This window comes from Sorex araneus, chromosome 1 (genome assembly GCF_027595985.1).
Source record: "Sorex araneus isolate mSorAra2 chromosome 1, mSorAra2.pri, whole genome shotgun sequence".
NCBI lineage: Eukaryota > Metazoa > Chordata > Mammalia > Eulipotyphla > Soricidae > Sorex > Sorex araneus.
This window is the reverse complement of record NC_073302.1, coordinates 190,789,903-190,807,895: the sequence shown is the minus strand read 5'-3', so window position 1 is coordinate 190,807,895 and position 17,993 is coordinate 190,789,903. Positions and strand designations below refer to the sequence as shown.

At 44.4% G+C, this 17,993-nt stretch overlaps 1 protein-coding gene across 4 annotated transcripts in view; it reads right to left on the bottom strand.

Annotated features, from left to right (window-relative positions):
* The window catches only part of AQP11 (aquaporin 11), a 45,039-nt gene extending 27,249 nt beyond the window's left edge, over positions 1-17,790 (bottom strand). For 3 of the 4 annotated variants that reach the window (XM_055134036.1, XM_055134038.1, XM_055134037.1), the window contains exons 1-2: positions 16,879-17,790; positions 10,905-11,021 (exon numbers count right to left, since the gene is read on the bottom strand). In XM_055134036.1, the coding sequence (XP_054990011.1) occupies positions 10,905-11,021; positions 16,879-17,494 (733 nt within the window). In that variant the 5' untranslated portion in view covers positions 17,495-17,790. Of the gene's footprint in view, positions 1-7,749; positions 10,355-10,904; positions 11,022-16,878 lie in introns of those variants that run through there. The other variant, XM_055134035.1, reaches the window with a different exon arrangement.
* Positions 17,791-17,993: the final 203 nt, after the last annotated feature.

Below are 17,993 nucleotides of genomic sequence, written 5' to 3'. Positions count from 1 at the left end.
TTGGCAGTTTTCTTCTTGTGGAGTTCAACCAGTGCATTGTATATCCTTGTTATCAACCCTTTATCGGATGGGTACTGCATAAATATCCTTTCCCATTCTGTAGATTGTCTTTGTATTTTGGTCACTGTTTCTTTTGAGGTGCAGAAGCTTCTTAGTTTGAGATAGTCCCATTTATTTATCTTTGTTTTCACTTGCTTGGCCAGTGGCGTGTCAGCTTTGAAGATACCATTGGCTTCGATATCATGGAGGGTTTTGCCAACCTTGTCTTCAATATACCTTAGGGATTCTGGTCTGATGTTGAGGTCTTTAATCCATTTTGATCTGACTTTTGTACATGGTGATAGGTGGAGGTCTAAGCCCATTTTTTTGCATGTAGCCGTCCAGTTTTGCCAGCACAATTTGTTAAACATTCTTTCCTTGCTCCACTTCACATTTCTTGCTCCCTTATCAAAGATTAGATGATCATATATTTGGGGGATTGTGTCAGAGTATTCAACCCTGTTCCACTGGTCTACAGCTCTGCCTTTGTTCCAGTACCATGCTGTTTTAATGACTACCGCTTTGTAGTAGTTGGAAGTTGGTGAACCTTTCTCTTTACGTCAATCACTTCCTTGTAGAATGGTTAGATCCTGGTGGTGAATCCATAATATAGCTCACAGAGGATCTTTATGTACTGAGTTTGAATGCCCTGTTTGGCTAGGGCTTCAATGAACACTTCAGTCTCAACAGAGTCAAAGGCCTTCTTCTAAACCGATGAACGTTAGACAGAGTGGCATCTTGAACTCTCGTGAAACACAATGAGGTTAGTCACTGTGTGGATATGGTCAATTGTGCTGAATTCTTTTCGGAACCCAGCTTGCTTGCATGGTTGTCTTTCGTCTAGTGTTCTGCCAATCCTATTCAAGATGACTCAAGTGAACAGCCTGTAGACGACTGACAACAGGCAGATTGGGCGATAGTTGCCGATGTTGTGGATGTCTCCCTTCTTGTACAACAGGATGGTCCTGCTGGTTTTCCACTGGGACAGAACCTTGCATTCAGACAGGTAGCGTGTGAAGAGCCAAGCCAGTGTATTGATGAGTATTGGTGGCAGATTCTTCAGGCGTTCGGGTCTGACCTTGCTAGACCGGGTGCTGTATGCGTCTTTACTGATGAAATGGCATGTGGATTTCAGAAGGGAGGACATTGGGGACAACATATCCATCCTGCGGAATTTGGTATGTGTGCAGGTGGACGTGGCTGTTGAAGAGATCCCAGTAGAAGTCATGAATAATCCTCTTCCCTTCTGGAAGTTGTGACATCGGAGGGCAGTCATCTTGTTCTTGTAGTTGGCAAAGGACAGGCGAACATTGCGAATACTTTTCCCGGCCTCTGCCACATCGGCCAATACTGCTGCTCTTCTCTCTTTGAGGTCTTCCTTTATTGCTTTTCTGCACAGCTTTGCGAGCTCGCATGTTAGCTTGTGATTGCCTGAGTCTTGTGCCAAACCACGTTGGCGAATGAGCTCTAGAGTTTCCGAAGACAGGTATCTGTTTGTGGCTTTCCTACTCATGGCATTCCTCGCGCAGTCATGGAGGTGATGAACCAGTCAATTGTATTCCTCATTGATGTTGTCAATGACGGCATCTTCCACAAGTTGCCACAATAGTGCCAAAGAGCTCCCAGTTGGTCGTCATCCTGGGAGTTCTCTTCTTAAACTTAAACTTTTCAGTCCTTTCTCCCTGCTCTGTGAAGTAGACTTTTGCACAAAGAAGACATTGGTCCGATCCCGTTTGGAATTTTGGGACAATAGTGACATCGGTCAGGAAAAACTGTCGATTGAATATGATGAGGTCACTTTCATGTGGAACTGTCCACTGGGAGACTCCAATGTCCAACGTTTAGATTTGGCCTTCTGGAACTGTGAGTTACCACGGATGATCTTGGTCAACATGATGAACTCAGTCTCTCACCCTGTTATTCCATTCTAGGCCATGTGGAGTTCTAGGCAATGTGGAGTTCTTCACAGGCGACCTTCTTGGTCCTATCTTGGCATTGACATCACCGACTTGTAGAAGGTGTGGTCTTCTTTATAGAACTTCTCCAGCTCCATGTAGAACTTCTCAATTTCTTCTTCATTGTAGTTGGATGTTGGTGCATAGACGACGAAGATAGAAACTGCCAGCAGTGAGCCACATCTATTCAAGCGTAATCATCCAATTCAGGTCGTTAGGCATTCCAATGAATCAATGTTCATGGCCAAGTTCATGTTGACAAGGACACCGACACCACCAATGCCTCTATTGTCGCATTTTCCGAGAAACAGTTCTTCTCTAGTGTCGAAAATGGTGTGAGGTGATAGATGCCTTCTTGTCTCGATCAGACCAATGATGTTGTACTTGATTTTCTGCACTTCAGGTCATCCATCAGGTCCTTGATGGATGCTTCCAATGCCAGCATACATGCATTGAAAGTACAATCATTTTAGTCCTTCATTTTGGCAGTCTAGTCTAGTTCGTCCCTGAGATTTTATCAGCCTCTCCTTGCTTCTTTTTTTTTAAAGTCACACCGGTGATGCTCAGGGGTTATTCCTGGCTCTGCACTCAGGAATTACTCCTGGCGGTGCTCGGGGGACCATATGGGATGCTGGGAATCGAACCCAGGTCAGTCACGTGCAAAGCAAATGCCCTAACCATTGTGCTACCACTCCAGCCCCCTTGCTCATCCTTCTTAACACTCTTTATTAGGGGCTCTTTCAGTGTCAGTGGAATGAGGCCCATTGTTGTTACTGTTTTTGGCATACCGAATACACCACAGGTATACCCCACCCCAAAATGGTCATAATAAATCAATACCTTTTCTTTTGTGCGTTTTGGTGGTAGGACTCAAACCCAGACCTCATACACGTGAAGCATATACCCTACCACTGAGCTGCATTCATGGCTCAGTTTATCTCTCAAGGGGGAAGAGGGACCCAGAAGAGTAAGCCACAGTGCTACATCACTGGGATTTTTCACTGGATCAGTCTGGTACTTGGGCGACCTTGTTTTGTCTTGAGGCCACACTTGGTGGTGCTCCAGGTGTGCCAGGGTCCATATGGGGCTCAGAGAGGTTGTAGGGGACCATGTGGTGCTAGGGATGGGGACCAGCCCTCCTACATGCAAAGCCTGCACTCAGCCCATTCAGTATCTCCCTAACAACTTCTTCAGCCTTTACAGTTATTCTTTCTTTTATTTTGGTTTTCCATCTTTATTTTTTCAATTTTTAAAAATGTAATCACAGTGACATACAGAGTTACAAAGTTGTTAATGTTTATGTAATGTTCTAACACCCATCCCTTTATCAGTGTACATTTCTCACCACCATTGTTCCCAGTTTCCCTCCTGCCCCCACCCTGTCTCTATGGCATGCACTTTCTCTCTCTCTCTTTCTCACTCTCTTCCTGTCTCTCTTCCTCTCTGTCTCTCTCTCTTTCTCTCTCTTCCTCTCTCTTCCTGTCTCTCTCTTCCTCTCTGTCTCTCTCTTCCTCTCTTTCTCTTCCTCTCTTCCTCTCTCTCTCTTCCTTTCTCTTCTCTCTCTCTTCCTCTCTTCTCTCCTCTCACCCCTTTGGACCTTATGATTTGTAATACAGATGCTTAAAAGTTACCAGGTATATCCCTTTACCTACTTTCAACATTTAGTTTCTGTCCAAAATTATCATCTCGAACTATTATTGACATACTGGTCCCTTATATATCCTAACTGCCCTTCGCCACCCCCCACACTCTTATGACAAGCTTCTGGCCCCCATTTTCCTTGGCCATGAATATTAGTCTCCATACTTTTTTTTAAAAAAAGTCCCACAAATGAATTCTGTCATTCTCTATCTGTTTATCTCCCGACTCATTTCACTCAGCAAGATACTCTCCACAACCATACATCTATAAGCAAATTTCATTACTTCATTTTTTCCTAATGGCTCTGTAGTATTCCACTGTGTAGATGTACCACGGTTTCTTTATCTAGTCGTCTCTTCTCAGACACTCAGGTTGTTTTCAGATTCTGGCTACTATGGATAGTGCTGCAAAGAACACAGGAGTGCAGATGATGTTTCTGTTTTGTGTTTTTGGGCCCCCAGGATATATTCCTACAAGTGGTATTGTTGGGTCAAATGGGAACTCCACTTCTGGGAATATATCCCAGAGAAGCAAAAAAGTATAGTCGAAATGACATTTGCACTTTTATGTTCATCGCAACACTGTTTACAATAGCCAGAACCTGGAAAAAACCCGAGTGCCTGAGAACAGATGACTGGTTAAAGAAACTTTGGTACATCTATACAATGGAACACATTGTCTAACACAGCTGTTAGAAAAGATGAAGTCATGGACTTTGCATATAAGTGGATCAACATGGAAAATATGATGCTAAGTGAAATGAGTCAGAAAGAGAGAGACAGATATAGAAAGATTGTGCTCATCCGTGGAATATAAAATAACAGAGTTGGGGCCGGAGTGATAGCACAGCGGGTAGGGCGTTTGCCTTGCACGTGGCCGACCTGGGTTCGATCCCCGGCATCCCATATGGTCCCCCAAGCACCGCCAGGAGTAATTCCTGAGTGCAAAGCCAGGAATAACCCCTGAGCATCGCTGGGTGTGACCCGAAAAGCAGAAAAATAAAAATAACAGAGTAGGAGACTAACACCCAAGAATAGTAGAAATTAGTACCAGGAGATTGGCTCCATGGCTTGGAAGCTGGCCTCACACACTGGGGGAAAAGCAGTTTAGATAGAGAAGGGAACATCAAGTAAGCTCTGGTTGGAGGACTGGCTTGGGAGGGGAGATGCATGCTGAAAGTAGACTATAGATTGAACACGATGGCCACTCAATATCCCTATTGCAGACCACAACACCCAAAAGGAGAGAGAACAAAAGGGAATGCCCTAAGACAGAGACGGGGAAGGGGGGAAGGGGGGGATGGGATTCGGAGGTGGGAGGGATACTGGGTTCACTGGTGGTGGAGAATGGACACTGGTAGAGGGAGGGGTGTTCGAACTTTGTATGAGGGAAACACAAGTATGAAAATGTGTAAATCTGTTACTGTACCCTCATGGTGATTCACTAATTAATAAATAATTTTTAAAAATGGGAACTCAATATCTAGTATTTTGAGGGAAGTTCATATTGTTTTCCAGAAAGGCTGGACCATTAATTCCCATCAACAATAAATTCCCTTTCTAGTGGCATCTGTGCCAGCACTAGCTATTCCTGTTCTTTTGGATGTGTGCCAGTCTCTGCGGTGTGAGATGGTATCTCATTGTTGTTTTGATTTGCCTCTCCCTAATGATTAGTGATGTGGAGCATTTTTTTCATGTGCCTTTTGGCCATCTGAATTTCTTTTTTGAGGAAGTTTCTGCTCATTCTTTCTCCCCACTTTCAGATGGGATTGGATGCTTTTTCTTGTAAAGTTCTACCAGTGCCTTATATATGTTGAATATTAACCCCTTATCAGATGGGTATTGAGTAAATAATTTTTCCCATTCCATTGGCTGTCTGTATCTTGGTCACCATTTCTTTTGAGGTGCAGAAGCTTCTTAGTTTAATGTAGTCCCATTTCTTTTATCATTGCTTCCACTTGCTTAGTCTATGGTGTTTCATCTTTGAAGATGCCTTTAGCTTCAATGTTTTCTTCCATATACCTTATGGATTCAAGTCTGATACCGAGGTCCTTAATTCATTTTGATCTGATTTTTGTTCATGGCATTAGAGATCAGAACTCATTTTTTTACATGCAGCTGCCCAGTTTTCCCAGTACCACTTGTTTCCTTGCTCTACTTCATATTTCTTGTTCCATTACCAAAGATTAAATGATCATGTATTTGAGGGTCTTGGATATTAAGCTCTATTCCATTGGTCTGTCGGTCTGTCTTTATTCCAATGCTATGCTATTTTAATAACTACCACTTTGTAATACAGTTTGAAGTTGGGGAAGGTGATGCCACCCATTTTCTTTTTCCCAAGGATTGCTTTAACTATTCGTGGGGGTGCATTGTTCCATATGAATTTCAGGACTGTTTGGTCTATTTCTTTGAAAAATGTCATGGATATCCTTATAGGGACCACATTAAATTTCTGTAATGCTTTGGGGAATATTGCCATTTTAACAATGTTATTTCTCCGAATCCAGGAGCAGGGGATGCGTCTTCATTTCCTCATGTCCTCCTTTATTTCTTGATGTAGGATTTTGTAGTTTTCTTTTTTCTTTTTTTGGGTCACACTCGGCATTCCATAGGGGTTACTCCTGGCTCGTGTACTCAAGAAATTAATCCTGGTGGTGTTCAGGGAACCATAAGAGATGCTGGGAATCAACCTGGGTCAGCCCCGTGCAAGGCAAACACCCTACGCCCTGTGCTGTTGCTTCAGCCCGTTGTAGTTTTCTTTATACAGGTCCTTTACTTCCTTATTTAAGCCTATTCTGAGGTGATTTTCTGAGGCACAATTGTGAATGGAAGTTTTAAAAATATCTCTTTCTTCTCCTTTATTATTTGTATAGAGGAAATCCATGGACTTCTGGGTGTTGATTTTGTAATCTGCCACTCTACTATATAAATCTATTATTTCTAGGAGCTTTGGGGTAGATAGAGTCTTTGGGAATCTCTAAGTATAGTATCATGCCATTTGTAGATTTTTCAATTACTCTTATAGGAACTAGAATTTCTTACAGGCCATTCTTTTTTTTTTCTTTTTTTTTTTTTCTTTTTTGGATCACACCCGGCGATGCACAGGGGTCACTCCTGGCTCATGCACTCAGGAATCACCCCTGGCGGTGCTCAGGGGACCATATGGGATGCTGGGATTCGAACCCGGGTCGGCTGCGTGCAAGGCAAACGCCCTACCCGCTGTGCTATCACTCCAGCCCCCTTACAGGCCATTCTTGATTGGTATGCCCTGCCACACCAAAGACTGAACCCAGGATCCTGCATGCAGAATATTTGCTTCAAGTCTTTAAATATCTCCCAGGTCCCAAACAGTGGTTCTTAAATTTTTTTTTTGCTTTTTGGGTCACACCCGGCAATGCACAGGGGTCACTCCTGGCTCTGCACTCAGGAATTACCCCTGGAGGTGCTCAGGGGACCATATGGGATGCTGGGAATCGAACCTGGGTCGGCCGTGTGCAAGGCAAATGCCTTACCCACTGCGCTATCATTCCAGCCCCTGGTTTTTAAATTTTATTATTTGGTTTGGAAGCTATACACAGCCATGCTCAGGACTTCTGTCTGTGTTCCTGGCAGTGCTCTAGGGACTATATAGGATGCTGGGGATTATATCCGAGTTAGCTGCATGCAAGGCACGTGCCCGCCCCACTGTGCTATCACTCTGGCTCCTAACATTACTTGCGTGTGGTGGTTCTGGGGATCTGAACGCAAGCCCCTGAATGCAAGGCATACACTTCACTATTGAGGTACATCCTGAGCAGCTTGGCCATCCTATTTCGTTTCATTTGAGGCTACTGATTTTCTGGTGGGAATATTAACTTACATGACAAAACTCAACAGCAAGAAAGCATGCAATATTCTAAAACTGGCTGTTTATTCACATCTTTTTGAGGCCACACCCGGTGGTGCTCAAGGTTACCCATGGTTCTACGATGCCGAAATTGAACCTGGGTCGGCCACATGAAGGCAAGAACCTTACCGGCTGTTCTATCTCTCTTGCCCTGTTTATTCACACCTTTAATCACATACACAGAAGGATTTCTGTATTGGATCTCATTCAAGAAATAACATGTCTCTGTAAACCAAAAGCTATAATGAATATATTGTATTACATATTACATTACACATCATATTACATTATGATATTATATTACATATTACATATTACTATCATATTATATTACATATATTACATATCATATTACATACCTGTAAACCAAAAGCTACAATAAGAAATATCATATTAGCTCTATGCAGGAAAAATAGTACCAAGATGTTTAAGCCAAGAAACTGCCCGTGAATGCTCATTTTCAACAAACCAAGTAGGAGCATATATAGTTGCAAAAGTGTTTAATCCATATTTGGATTAAATATCATGAGGCCATACCCAATACTGTGAGTAAGTAGATCTTCCTCCCTCATATTCAGGCTGGCAGGACCTTTGGCAGTGTTTGGGGGAATAAAGTAAGTGACTAAAAGTGCATTTGCTCTTGTTCTTTTTTCTGGTATTTGGATTGTTACCAGGTAAGTGGATCTTTCAAATGTTACAGGGACTACAAGTAATGTCAGGTGGACCATACAGCTGTGAAGAAAATATAACATTCCTACAGGAGACCCCCACTACACTCTGCTCTGCTCTGTGTGCTTTCTTTTTTTTTCTTTTTTTTTTTTCGGTTTTTAGGTCACACCCGGCGATGCATAGGGGTTAGTCCTGGCTCTTAACTCAGGAATTACCCCTGGTGGTGCTCAGGGGACCATATGGGACGCTGGGATTAGAACCCAGGTAGGCCGCGTGCAAGGCAAAGGCCCTACCCGCTGTGCTATCGTTCCAGCCCCTGTGTGCTTTCTTTTTGTTGGTTTGGATTTTGTTGTTTTGGGGCCATACCTAGTACTGCTCGGGAGTCACTGGGCTTCTAAAGATTCAGCCTTGGGCCTGCTGAGTGCTCTTTGACCCTGATTGCACACAGTCTAACAGAGCAGTTACTGGCCCTTTTTTCCTATCATGTTCTGCCACAAAGTAGTTGTAAGTGATTTGAGCTAGAAAATGTGTTTAATGAAAAGTTTCTGACCCCCAGGAACATCATTCTGATTCTGGGGGGCGGGGGGGCAATGCTAGACATTTAAACCAGGGTCTCACACAGGTCTTAGCCTTTGTGCTAAGCAGGAGTCAGGGATCATTCGCAGAACTGCAGGTCTTGTGTTACATTGGGCTATGAGTTCTATTTCTGCACCATGTGGCACCTGAACACTGCCAGAAGCAAGGCCTGTATCAGGTGCCAAATGTTACTGGAGTGGCCTCAGAGCCCTGAGCACTTTGAGAATACCCCAATTCTTCTGTAAATGCCTCCTTATAGGGTTTTTTGAAGCAGTGAGCAAAAGTGATTCCTTTGTATTATGAGCCTGTTGTTAAGACAGTAGTTGGAGTACATTCACAAATCACTGTCACTGTCACTGTCATCGCATTGCTCATCGATTTGCTCGAGCGGGCACCAGTAACAGTCGTTATTGTTTTTGGCATATCGAATATGCCACGGGTAGCTTGTCAGGCTCTGCTGTGCTGGTGGTATACTCTCGGTAGCTTGCCAGGCTTTCTGAGAGGGACAGAGGAATCGAACCCAGGTCGGCCGTGTGCAAGGCAAATGCCCTATCTGCTGTGCTATTGTTCCAGTCCACATTTACAAATACATAATGTTAATTATACAGTGTTTTTTTAAAAAAATATTATTTTCCCATCTAACTCAGAGAGATGGTACTATGGGTAATGTGCTGGCTTGCATGTGCACTGACGTGGGCTTGGTCCCTGGCACCCCAGGTAGTCCCCCTAAACCTCACCAGAAGTGATCCCTGAGCCAGGAATTAGCCCTGAGAACAGACTAGTGTGGACCCAAACCCCCCAAAATAAAACTTTAAAGCTGTCTAATTAATGACCTTTTATATTTCTTTTTAATTAAAAAAGAGAGAAAATTGATCTTTAAACAATCTATAGAATTGAAAACAGCAACATTTTAAAATTTAGGTTTTTGGGGCCAGAGCAAGAGAGATAGTTCTGGGGTTTAAGGTACTGGCCTTGCCACAAGTGACCCTAGGTCACCACATAGGGCCTTTGAGTACCACCAGGAATTATCCCTGAGCATCATGAGTGGGTCCCAGAGACCCTGGTTTTCTGTGTTATTCTTTGTGTGTAAGCCTACAGAGTGTATTGAGCAGGGTAGGTAAGAATGAGGGTGCAGGGGAGGAGGGAAGTGGAAGGTCACTCAAACTTGCTGGTTTGAGTGATAAGAAGAAATGGTTTTTACAAGAGTCATTCAAAGAGGCTACATAAGAGGCTTAAGAGCAAAGAAATGGAAGGACATTAGACAGGGTGATGGATGGAGTGAAGCCCTTTCCAAAGAAACAAAGCTCTGATGAAGCTAAAAGGAAAGGCATTGACAGTAGACAGCCAGGTTTCCTCAGTTTTTTGCAGTTATATTGTTAAAACAGCTAAATAATATCAAGGAATGGTGATGGTTTCTATGTAGCACTGGCACTGTAGCACTGTCATCTCGTTTGTTGTTCATCGATTTGCTCGAGCAGGCACCAGTAACGTCTCCATTGTGAGACTCGTTGCTACTGTTTTTGGCATATTCAATACGCCATAGGTAGCTTGCCATGTGGGCGGGATACTCTCGGTAGCTTGCAGGGCTGAGAGGGATGGAGGAATTGAACCCGGGTCAGCTGCGTGCAAGGCAAATGCCCTACTCACTGTGCCCGATTTCTATGTAGAAACATATTATAAAGTGCTTTAAAAATGTTTTGTGTTATCTGACTCAGATGTGTAAAAAAGTATTATATATCTTGTGCCCCAAATAACAGGCATGAAACTTATGGATAACTTTTAAACTTACACTCACTATTGTCTTGGAGCTTACAAATAAGAGAAGAATTAATTTCTGTACCAAAAAAATGATCTATTAAAATAGTCCCCACATTTTTTTGCTCTGACATCTTAGGGTTTCTAAAGTGTATCATATCTGATACAACTATCCTCAACTAGATACATTAATTTTATTGAAAATAAAAGCAGTCTTTACGTAAAGGCTCAAAGTGAATTGTTATCTCAAGTATGTTAACTAGATTTTTCTCTATTTTTGGATGACTGCTCTGACTTTGGAAGTTCATGTTTTAGTAGAGTTCCAGATCCTGATTTAAGATGTGCTAATGTTGCAGTCACTTTAAGTAAAAATATGCTTACCTAAACAAGGAGCCAGCCAATATATCATAAGAAATTGAAAAAAGGCTTCACCGAAACACTTGAAATGTAGTGAAAGTGCCAAAGCTGGATTGAATACAGCTCCGGTCAGACTTCCTCCTGTAAGACATTTCAAGAGTTATATAAAAGCAAATTTATTTATGTATTTCCTTTCTTTTCCTTCCTTTCTTCCTTGCTTCCTTCCTTCCATCTTTCCTTCCCCCTCCCTCGTTCTTCATCTCCCACTCCCCATCTCTTTTTTTCTTTCCTTTCTGTCACACTCAGTGATGCTCAGGGGTTATCCTTGGCAGTGCTTGGGGGACCATATGGGATGCCAGAGATTAAACCAGGGTTGACCATGTGCAAGGTTAAACACCTTACTCACTTTACTATCTCTCCAGCCCCCAAAGCACATTTCTTGTGATTAGAAATAAAGTGGTTATCAAATATGGCTTCTATTTCAAGTGTTTAAATGTTCTTATTCTGTTTTCTTTCTTTGCAGAATTACCTAACATATAAGGTATAAGAATATATTATAGATCATCATTATAATCTAGGTGCAGATTTCTTAAAAAGCCATTTTAAAAGTTTATATAATAAAATGCACATTTAATTTGTTCTGTTATTCAAATCTATTATAAAATAGATTTGGTGGGCTGAAGAAATAGTGGAGGGGTTAAGGCTCTTGCCTTGCACGTGGCCAATCCTGATTCAGTCCCTGATACTGCATGTGGTCTCATACCAGCAGGAGTACTGAGCACAGAGCCAGGAGTAGCCCCTGAGTGCTCTGGGTATGCTCCCCACCAAAACCCAGATTTGACTGTATTTCTATATATTCATTAATTTAATTGAAATAAAAATGCTCCATAAATGGATATAATATCCCCAGTCCTCATGTGCATACACACACCTTTGTGTTTTAAACAAAATATAGGGTCCTTGAGCATTGCTGGGTGCTCCATACAACCAAAATAAACCACTCAAAAGGAGAAAAGTATTAATGCTCTGTTTTTATTTGTCAAGAGGACCATGAAGAATGAATGGGGGAGGAAATGGAAGAGGAGGTTTGGCAGGAGGACTAGAAGTGCCATAGGGATAAGGTGGAGGGCTGGGGCACTTTGGAGGTGATGGGGTATAGTAACTTTGCACATCAAAATTATAAACCATTATAGACCTAGTTACCTACTCTACAATAAAATTTAAAAAACAGAAGGCACTGTAGTTTATATTCTATGTTCCTGCTGCTTGGTCTTTGTAGTCTACCTGGGATCCCTGTAACTGCCAGCTGAGTTTGACAAAGCTGCTGAGGAGGTTAAGACCCTCAAGACCAAGCCACAGATGGAGAGATGCAGTTGACCTATAGCTGTTACAAGCAAGCAACTGCAAAGTGGTAACAATTTTTTTTCAATAATGAAGTGATCATGAGTGATGAGCATATGTTCACCATTAATTACTGTGCAGGGCTTAGAGTCCAGCTCTGTGCCCAGGTTCCCTCTGGGCCTCATCTGCCCTAGCAATTTCTAGGCAAACCCAAGGACCATTAAAAGTACTAGGTTACTGTGGTTTTAAGAGGTGTGCCAACAAAGCCCCAAACTTGGCATGGGCAGGTGTTGGACAGACTGCTCTTGGTTGGAAGGGTCTTAGCAGCATCCGGAGCCTCCCTGATTAGGTGGGAGGAGCACATTCTTCTCTCCCTCGGTGTAACCATTATAAGCAGATTCAGATATTGCCAAGTGTCCTAGGGTAAGGGGCAAAATCATACTTGTGGAAAAACTCAAGAAATCCTGATAAAAGAACTTGGAAAATCCTAATATGCATATGAACATACCTAAATGATCCATTTATTGTTAATATGAAATACCAATCAGTATTTTTTTTATTTGATGGGAGGATCCCGGGATTTGGGCCACACTTAACTGTGCTCAGAGTTTACTCCCAGCTCTGTTGCTCAGGAATCACTCCTTGTGGGGCTTAGTCGAACCAATGTGGTGCTGGGGATCAAACTTGGGTCTGCTGCAAGTCAAGCATCTTAACCTCTGTACTGTGTCAGTAGCCCCTTTATGTGATTTTTAAAATTCACAGAGTACCCAGAGAGCTAGTACAAGAGTTAAGGTGCTTGCTTTGCATGAGGCCAACTCTGATAATTGGTATGATCCCTGGCACTTGCATGTTCCCTAACACGTCTGGGAGTGACCCCTGAACACAAAACCAGGAATAAACCTTGGGCACCATTGGGTGTGACCCATCTTTTTCCCACCTAAAGAGAAGAGTATTTTCTGTTTTATTCCTTCGTTTGAAAAATTATGAGTGTTTTGTAACAGGTGACACTATATTAAATCCTGGTTACACATTATACATTACACATTATAATTGATTTAAAAAACCCAGCCTTGTCTGTGTACTCAATAAGCTTACTTTCTGGTGGATGAAGACACATCAGAAAAAAGCATTTGAAGCTGGAGATACAGTACAGTGGTTAGGGCATTTGCTTTGCACATGGCATTTGCTTTGCACCTGGGTCCTATTATGTGGTTCCCCTGCGTCTGCCAGGAATGATCCCTGAACCCAGAACCAGGAGTAAGCCCTGACTACTGGCTGAGTGTGACCTCAAAACAAACAAAAAAAGAAAACAAGTGTATGATTTAAATCATACAAAGTAAATGAATAGGTACAGTAAAAAATACAACTTAGATATATAAAAGCATTTTTTTCTAATGTCTAATTTTAAAAATGAATGTACTCTCATTTTACCCTGTTCATTAAATAATTTTTTCCCAAACTTAAATTTAAAAACTAAATTAGGTAGATTCTCTGGGAATCCGCATTAATAGTTTTACAGCTCTATAATGTCATAACTACAAGATTTTTTTTTAGTTTGGGGACCAACCCTGGAGGTGTTCAGGGGCTACTCACAGCTCTGTGCTTGAGGTTCACTCCAGGTAGTGCTCAGAGAACCATGTGGTGCCAAGGGTGGAACCTGAACCTCCCACATGCATGTGCTCAGCCCACTGAGCATCTCTCCAGGTCTTAATCCATTTTTGTCTAAACAGCTCTATGCAGCTAGTGGCTAGGGTGTGGGTAGGCACCCTTGGGCTTTTTGTTTTTCCAAGGGAGTTTTTATGAGACTTATGGGAGATGTTTGTGTTCAAGAGAGAACACAGGATTTTCCAGAGTGAAACTAAACAAGTGAGAACACAGGCTTGAAGAGTTTTGTAAACTGGAGCCCTCCTATCTTATCCCTGGTTCACACTGGAGTGCAGGGAAGACTCTTCCCTGAGCAGTCAGACAAGCAAGGAAAGGTGAGAACCAGATTAATACAAATGCAACATTTGATTTGTCTTGATGTCTTGATCAACATCTGATGATCTGAATGCAGAATGTCACTAGATGAGGGTGAGAGCAATAGTTCAGCGGGTAGGGCATTTGCCTTGCAGGAAGCCAGCAAGAGCTTGATCCTGAGCATCCTATGGTCCACTGAGCATCACCGGGAGTAACTCCTGAGTGCAGAGCTAGGAGTAACCCCTGAGCATAGCCGGATGTGACTCCAAAACAAACAACAACGAAATATCACTAGAACACAGCTCTAGAAATTCCTTAGCTCTTTCTTCCTATCTAATCAATTCCTTACCTCACTTTGTTTTGTTCTGTTTGGGGGCTACTCTGGGCTCTGTACTTTGGGGTTGCTCCTGAATGTATACAGATGCAGGGGATCAGACCTGGGCTTCTTGCATACAAGCCCATACTGTCAACATGTTGAGTTCTCTGCACAGCACACCTGCATCTCAATGGTCTCAGTGTCAATGTTACATTAGTATTTATAAATACATAAATATTAATACTTTGGGGGCTGGAGTGATAGCATAGCGGGTAGGGTGTTTGCCTTGCATGCGGCCAACCCGGGTTCAAATCCCAGCATCCCATATGGTCCCCTGAGCACTGCCAGGAGTAATTCCTGAGTGCAAAGCCAGGAGTGACCCCTGTGCATCGCCAGGTGTGACCCAAAAACCAAAAAAAAATATTAATACTTTATGGGTTATTTTAATAACTTTTTACATGTATCTGTAACTTCAATCTTTTTCCAAAATTTACAAGATAAAAATTAGCTTTTACATATGCTATTGTAGAAATGTACATAAAGTATGTAAAAACAGGAAGAACACCAACTTTAGGGTAATCAAGAGAGGAGGGACATAGGTACAGACAAATCCAATTGTATATAACTTTTGGTTTTGTTTTTAGTCATACCCAGTGATACTCAGGGCTTATTCCTGGATCTGCACTTAGTAATTATTCCTAGTGGTGCTTGGGGGACCATATGTGATGCCAGAAAATGAACCCAGGTTGGCTGTGTGCAAAACAAGAGCCCTACCTGCTATCTCTCCAGCCCTAAGCCTTTCATTTTTATCCTAGGAGGTCAAGAAAATGTGTGGGTGTTTTTCTGCGTTTGTTTGTTGTGGTGCCCAAGATGGAACTCAGGCTAAGGCAAGTGCTCCTTCACTTTAAGAGGCCATAAGGGCCACTTCTACTCACTTTTAATGTACAGAAGGAAAACTTATTACTGCACACTTTCTTTTATTAGATTCTTGTTCCTGAAAAACATTTAATAATTTAGATTCAACCCTAATAAAGATTTTTGTTGCAAACTTTAAAACGTCATGTTTTACCTTCGAAAAGCTTATGCATTGCATGTGTGAGGCTCTGGGTACAATCCTGGCATACATACCCCCAAATAAAATAAAATGATACATTTCATCAGTAAGCTTTGCTTTTTAGATTTCTTTGTTTCATCTAGAGTATCTGACTTATCCATTGCCTGCTATGATAAACTGTTTACAAGAAACCAACAAATTTATCGAATTGTTTATTTTTTTTCTTTGAGACTTTCTTGGGGTCACACCCAGAGCTGTTCAAGGCTTACTCTTGACTGGTGCTCTGGGATCAATTCTGGCGGTGCTCTGGAGACCATATAGGGTGTGGCATGTTGAACTGGTTTAGCAGGTGCAAGGTATCTGCTGTAGTATGGCTCTGACCCCTAGGTTTTTGTTCATTTGTTTTTTGCTTTTGGGGTCACACCCAGCAATCTCAGTGTCTACTCCTGGCTCTGCATTCAGGAATTACTTCTGTCCTTGGGGGACAATACAGGATGCCCTGATTCGAATCTGGGTACTCCTTGTGCAAAGTAAAGCCCTCCCCAGTGTACTATTGCTCTGCACTCACCCACCAACTAGTTTTTTTTTTAAGCGTCTTTAATTTCAAGCAAGTTTTCATTTTAAAACACATCTTTCTGGAGTTTGAGGGAAAATACAGTGGGTAAGGCGCTTGCCTCGCACGTGGCCGAGGACCCAGGGTTCCATCCCTGGCATCCCATATGAACCCTCTAGCAGTGCCAGGAGTAATTTCTGAGAGCAAGAACATCGTCTGGTGTAGCAAAAAAGAAAAAAAAAAACCTCACATGTTTCTTCATAGACGAAGAGAGCATGTGTCACTAATGATTAAAGATAATTTTGTCGGTAAAGAACCGTTAAAAGAAGTCCACGGGATTTCTATTCCCCTCTGATATTACTGATCAGGTGGCCTGTGCTGTAGACTGAAAGGAACTTTTAGAAACAGGACCGTTTACCAGTAGCGTCAAGGAATCTAGAGCAGGCTGGCGAGAAGGAAGCGCAGGTAAGTCATCTCCCAACCCTCCCGTCTCAATCTCCCCACCCATTCAACACCCTGTGCAGGTATCAGGGCGCTTGGCAGCCTCACAGCATCTCACTTTCACACTGAGGCGCCTCTCAGGTGTTCCAAGCTGCCCTGAATGGAGGATCAACATGTTCCCATGTGACAAAAGAGGGAGGGGGGCTCTGCAAAAAGAGTTAGAATAATGGGGATACCATATTACGGAGATGCATCTTAGTCAAGGCACCTGGAGCCTCGGGTCATGGAGACCCCGGATACACCCATCGCTTTATGGGGGGGGGGGGTTACAAACCTGCATAGACCAAAAAGGTGATTAGCGCCGAGAGCAGGTGGATGCGCAGCGTGGCGCGGACCTCCTGGAAGTGCAGCAGGGCGCTGTGGAAGATAAAGGAGCAGAGGCTCTCTACGAAGAAGGCCTTGGCCAGGTCCACCTGGATGGGGCTCCTGCAAACGAAGCTCCTGTCGCTATCATGGAAGCGGGCCAACTCCAGGTTCCACAGGCCCACGACGCACAGCTTGCTGCTCAGGGCCCCGATGAGCTGGGCTCCCAGCTTAAGGAGCCCAATTGAGGGGGTCATGGCCCCCAGCAGCATCTGCATCAGCAAGCCGCACGGGTTGTTGGATGTGCCGGCCAGAGTCAGCCCATGCACCAGCGAGAAGAAGTAGATGAGCGTCAGGGGCCAGCTAGAGTGCGGGGGCTCCTGCTCGCTCAGCAGCTGCAGCTCGTGCGTGCAGAGGCACAGCTGGAAGGTGGCCAGCAGCTCCAGCAGGAAGGCGTGCAGCGCGGCCCTCTGCACATGCTGCCGCACATACACGCGGGCCGCCCCCACGAGCAGCACCACCGACATCATCAGGCCCATGGAGGTGCAGGTGTCTCGCACCTCGAGCCAGAAAGCCGGCATCGCCATTTCCAGACGCGGCGGGGCTCAGCTGGGCCTGGAGTCCGAAGTCCGCGGCTCCGCCCCTGCTCACGCCCCTCGGGGCGGGCCGACCACGCACCCCCTGCAGCCTCCGGGCGCCGCGCAGGAGTGCGGCCCCTCCCCGGCTCGGCGGGGCGCTGCGGGGATCCGAGCCGGGGAGGGGCAGGGAGGGCAGGCGCGGAGGGGCCGCTGTGGACACCGGTATGGCGGCCAACGGTCAGCGGGAACGGGACGCGCTCTTCCGGAGGGCTGGCCTCGGGCTCTGGGCGGTGGCAGAAGCGCGGGGCGGGGCAGGGCGGGGCGCACGGGGACGGGGCGGGGCGCCTGGGGGCGGGGCGGGCGCACGGGGCGGAGCGCGAGGAGGCGATGCGGTGCGGGGAGCACAGGGGGCGGGGCGCACGTGGGCGGTGCGGAATGGGGCGCAGGGGGCGGGGCGCTGGATGAGGGGCGGGGCGTGGCTCACGGAGGGCGGGGCGGGGCACACGGG